The sequence below is a fragment of the Montipora foliosa genome, unplaced genomic scaffold (assembly GCF_036669935.1).
Source record: "Montipora foliosa isolate CH-2021 unplaced genomic scaffold, ASM3666993v2 scaffold_410, whole genome shotgun sequence".
Lineage (NCBI taxonomy): Eukaryota > Metazoa > Cnidaria > Anthozoa > Scleractinia > Acroporidae > Montipora > Montipora foliosa.
In genome coordinates this window covers 245,001-250,000 of record NW_027179713.1, presented here as the reverse complement: position 1 = coordinate 250,000, position 5,000 = coordinate 245,001, and the positions used below count along the sequence as shown (strand labels likewise).

General features: G+C 40.3%; 1 protein-coding gene across 2 annotated transcripts in view; it reads right to left on the bottom strand.

Annotated features, from left to right (window-relative positions):
- The window catches only part of LOC137988176 (muscle, skeletal receptor tyrosine protein kinase-like), a 27,217-nt gene that overhangs the window by 9,932 nt on the left and 12,285 nt on the right, over positions 1-5,000 (bottom strand). Inside the window, exons 4-7 of one of the 2 annotated variants that reach the window (XM_068834229.1) lie at positions 4,530-4,678; positions 3,874-3,997; positions 1,546-1,703; positions 1-126 (exon numbers count right to left, since the gene is read on the bottom strand). The exon at positions 1-126 is cut by the window's left edge and continues 168 nt beyond it. In XM_068834229.1, the coding sequence (XP_068690330.1) occupies positions 1-126; positions 1,546-1,703; positions 3,874-3,997; positions 4,530-4,678 (557 nt within the window). Of the gene's footprint in view, positions 127-1,545; positions 1,704-3,873; positions 4,025-4,529; positions 4,679-5,000 lie in introns of both variants that reach the window. The other variant, XM_068834228.1, reaches the window with a different exon arrangement.

Sequence of the window (5,000 nt, the reverse complement as noted above, 5' to 3'; positions counted from 1 at the left end):
GGCGGTAAAGAATGATGGCTGCTCCAACAATCAATAAAACAGCAACCGCAGCTACCCCAAGCACCAAAACAAATCCGGTCCCACTGAAGAATCCTTCAGAACTGAAGGTAACAACGCTTGCTTCAACTAGGAGAAAAAACAAAAGAGGAATCTCTGACAAGGACGATTGGCTGTACGCACAGTCTCACGGTACTCGTGGAAGTTAGGAAGGTCACCGCAGTTAACCAAACAACTAAGTATTTGTAAGTAAGCCTGAAAAAATCAAGTATTGAACGGGATTCGAATCCATACCCATGCGACTGCGGTGCGCTGCACTTGCTCTACAACTTGAGCTATAAAGCCAACTAATTAAGAGGTTGTCAATTGCAAGTTCAAGTTGGATCCAGCTAGAAAGATACTTTCATTCACGTTCTAATTGTATAGCTGCATCAAAATCCAATATTGGCAAAACATGTATTTTTTAATTATTTTTTGCCAACTGTCCAAATTCAAAATAAATTGGATAGCTTTTGCTGGAACGTTTACTTCAGCTTTGAACAAACCGTCCAATTTGAAGAAAATCTAGATACTTTACATCAACCAATCAAATGTCATGATAAATACAAGAACCTAGTATTGGCCAATCAAGTTGCAACTATTAGGGAACTTAAGCAGCTTTGTGGTTTCTCTCACACTTTTAAACTAATCGTCTCTAATAGTGAGAACAAACCGTTTTTGGAAGCTATACAATAAGTGGGTAACAGGACTACATGCTTGTCCAATTTGGAAATAATTGGATTAAAGAAATTCCTTGGACTGCTAAATTGGACTCGGCCGTCCTCAGAATTTTTCTCATCTACTTATTTACAACTTGGACAGCATGTAGTCCTATTAGATATACAAATACTCGTATATTCTAAACTCTTTTCAGCCTAGGATTGCTGGGAGAGAGCTCTAGTAGAGTACATGTATTTAAACTCCATTAAGATAGTGGTCATAGTGATCTGAAAAAACCGGTTGAACTACTTCATATACGGCAAAAAGTAACCGTACGCCTGTACACCAGCAACTTCCACCACGAGCCATTTAAATTTTATAACGCCTGTTTGAAAAAACAGCACCCTTTGGGTGCCAGAGAGCATAGAGCGGGAAGTCTGTGATCGTACGCGTTACTTGAAACGTGCTACATGTATATTTGGAAAAAAACGCACCCCTGATCTATAATAACGATTTTGAATAAACAGTTTTTAAATAAGAATGCGATAAGCATGCAAAATCCACGAACGTTCGTTTTGTATCGTGATTTGCGTAGAGGGTTTTTACCTGACGTCACAGCAGCCAAGTTGGTGCACAGAACAATAAAGAAAAAAGTCTCCTGGGAATTTGACAACATTTTCTGTTGTTTTGTGCACCAACATGGCCGTCTAATCACGTGATTGAAAACCATCTATAGGTTATACCTGGCACCCGAACACTGGCTTTCCATTGGCAGTCACCTTCATGAATTATCACTGCCAACAATGCAATAGCCAACTTACAGTATTTCTTCACAAGTGATCAGCCTACCTTTTGGAACTGTAATAAAAGCTGTTTTCGAGTCAACGGCAACAAGATTTTGTGCTTCACATTTAACAGCTGTCTCGTCCTTACTGATCGTAATAGTAAGATGGGACATATTGTCATCTAAGGGGTTTTCGTAGTTTGTTCTCTCATCCACCAGCCACCTGTGAAAGCATTAATATCGAGGGTACGTTAATGGTACAGCATCAATACAGGCAAATGTCTAAATATAAATATCCTTAAACGTACTTTAAATTCTTTTTCGGAACTGACGTTTTTGTCGGCGTTGCCGTTATTAGGGAATAGGGAGCTTAAGCAACGACAACGGCGACGGCAACGAGAACGTCATCTCGAAATAAAAATTCGCGTTGTTGTAATCGCTTCGTTACCATTTCAACTTTTTTAATATGACGGGGGTGTGGTAGTTCCTCAAAAATGACGCTGGTAGGAACGGCGCTCAATTTAGGGCAGAAAATGAAAATTTATCCTCAAGTAATGACGTTGTCCATAAAACCTCAAATTTGGCTGTTTCACGTTGTAGTTTTGCTGACGACGGCAAAGAAATGGAAAAAAGTGAAAAACACGCGTTCAGGGCGTGCAAAGCTATTGTTTTTGCCTACTAAATATGCAAATTTGTGACGTTCTCGTTGCCGTCGCCGTTGTCGTTGCTTAAGCTCTCTAGTTGAGCAACTACGACGGGAACGGCAACGACAACGTCATCTCAAAACATAAACTCGCGCAATTGTAATCACTTCGCGACTACTCCAAGCTTTTTTAAGTGACAATGGTGTGGCAGTCCCTCAAGAATGAAACCGATATGAGTCACGCTTAATTTAAGAGAGAAAATGAAAATTTATCTCCTAGTGCTGACGTCCTCCACAAAACCTCAGATTTGGCTATTTCACGTTGTAATTTTGCTGACGACGGCAAAGAAATGGACAAAAATGAAAAACGCACGTGCAGGGCGTGCAAACCTATTGTTTTTTCCCACTAAATATGCAAATTTGTGACGTTCTCGTTGCCGCCGCCGTCGTCGATGCCAAAGCTCCCTATTAGGGAGCTTACGAAACGAGAACGGCGACGGCAACGAGGACTTCTTTTAAAATACAAGTTCGCGTTATTCATATCACTACGAAACTATTTCATGTCGTTTTGCGTTAAAATGTGTAGTAACTGTCGAGGAATTAAACTGCCATGAGTGAGTTGGAAGCGTAGAGAGAGAACTGAAAATTCATCGTCATGTGCTAACGTCCTCCACAGAACCTTGAATTTGGTCATTTCACGTCGTCATTTGGGAGATGACGGCAAAGAAATGTACCAAAATATAAAACGCACGTGCAGAGCGTGCGTTGCTCACTAAACCTATTGTTTTGAAGCGTCGTCGTTGCCATCGGCGTCGTCGTTTCGTAAACTCCCTATTCTTGCGTAACGCGGTTTCATTTCGTTTATTCGGAAAGACCACAAAGTCCACTTTTTAAAGAACAATATTTTCCTTTTGTTAATAATTATTGATAAACTTGGCTTGCCCAAGCGGGATTTGAAAACGTTCCTTGCCTGCGAAGGCGTTTGGGTGAACGGAAGTCCAAACCACCTCAAATAGGTTGGGATTTCAAATTATGAGGGAACTTTAGACCCAGAATTGCAGTTTAAGGTTTAACCATAGCAAGAGATTGTTCGTGTGCATGAAATACAAATCAAAGGTGAAAGAGAGTGTAGTGATGCTCGCACTTACAGTATCTTCAAAATTTTAGCAATAGTATCTGATAAAAATTCCAACACCTTTACGATGCCGTTGCAATACTGTACCAACTGAGGTATGAAGCCACTCAGTTGGGAGCAGGTCAATTTGTTAGGCTCATGTGTTCCCGTGAAAGGACTCGGTCGGGTGAATGAAATAAATGTATATATTTTGAAGTGTGGGTTATAAAGTAAAAGTAAAAGTAAAGTGGTGCATTTATATAGCGCCCTTTCACTAACGTCTCAAAGGCGCTTTACAATGATCAATTTACCCCCAGCGGACTGGAAGCATATACAGGCGCAAATAGCAGCCGCTTCTAAGCAGTCCATGCATGCTGGTACTCATTTTACCGACCTCGGAAGGATGGAAAGCTGAGTGAACTTTAGCGGGAAAGAAGGTCGCCCAATATTCCAGTCTCGGCAGAACCGGGAATGGAACCCGGGACCTTAGGGTTGGAAGGCAGAGATCTTACCACTGCGCCACCCCTCCGCTCTAAAGGCGAGCTGACTGAAGTGATTCTCGCACTTATCATATCAATCTTGTATAGTGCTGTTATTCATGCTGCATGAGTGAATGAAATTAAGTATATAAGATACCTTATTAACGGCTTGGGATATCCATCAGCAGCACATGTCAGTGTAACATTATCTCCTTTTTCTGCCGTCAAATTCTTTGGTGGTACGATTATCAAAGGTGCAGACCACTTAGGCTGGGTTGTTTCTGTTGGCGTCAAAACTGTTGGTGAAGCTAAATTAAACAGTAAAAGGAAGGATTTAAAGTTGTCCAGTGCTAACCATACAGAAAAAGGAAGGAACTAAGTTTAACTGCTCATGTTTTCTAACGAATTACAGTCGGTTCCTCACACAGTGATTTGCCTTAAGTTGGTTCGGCCACTCCTACATATAAGTTGATTTGCCAACGCCTGTAAATGACTACAAGCAAATTTAAAAACAATTGCAAGTAAGACTTGAATGTTAAGGAAAAAGAAAACAAGCTCAAGGTTGATGGAACTAAACTCTAGAGGATTTCATCCACAATACTCGTTAAGACCCAACATTAATACTAATTGATATTAGTGCTATCCTGGAAACTCCTTTGAGCATATTGTAGCCAAATCTGTAGGTTGTCAATGATAGAAAGAATATTGAATAGTTATTTCAAGAAATGGATAAAATTTGTGATGACCAGGCCAACCAATAGAGCCAATAATACTGTAAAAACATGTAATTAAGTTGGCAGCAAGTTTCCTTACCCAGAACATTGATTTTTGCAGTCTTCCAGTCCAACCCAAACCCATTGTCAGCTGTGCAATTAACTATTGTGCTCTTCACTGCCTTTATTGTAAGTTCTGAAATGAATTTGGTTTGGTTGGCTTTTGCAACCTGTCCATTTACTTCCCATCTGAAAATGAAATGTGATATTACTTGACAAAAATCCATTACAAAGAGGGCAGGGGTATTTGCAGAATGCCGATTGATTGTTTAGCTTTCAATTATGGTAGTATATTTCTGCAGTAATTTGGTCTAAGCACTCATTTCTAAAATGGTTAACTTTTAGTTATTGTTGCATATACAATACTGATTTTGTAACAGTCGGCGTTTGGTGTAGTGACGTGTTATTAGTAACGGATGGCCTGGATTAACACTTGAACCTTTCTCACAATTCTCCTCGTGCCCGCCATTACATAGATACACCTACAATGCCAAGTAACCTGGCACTCTGG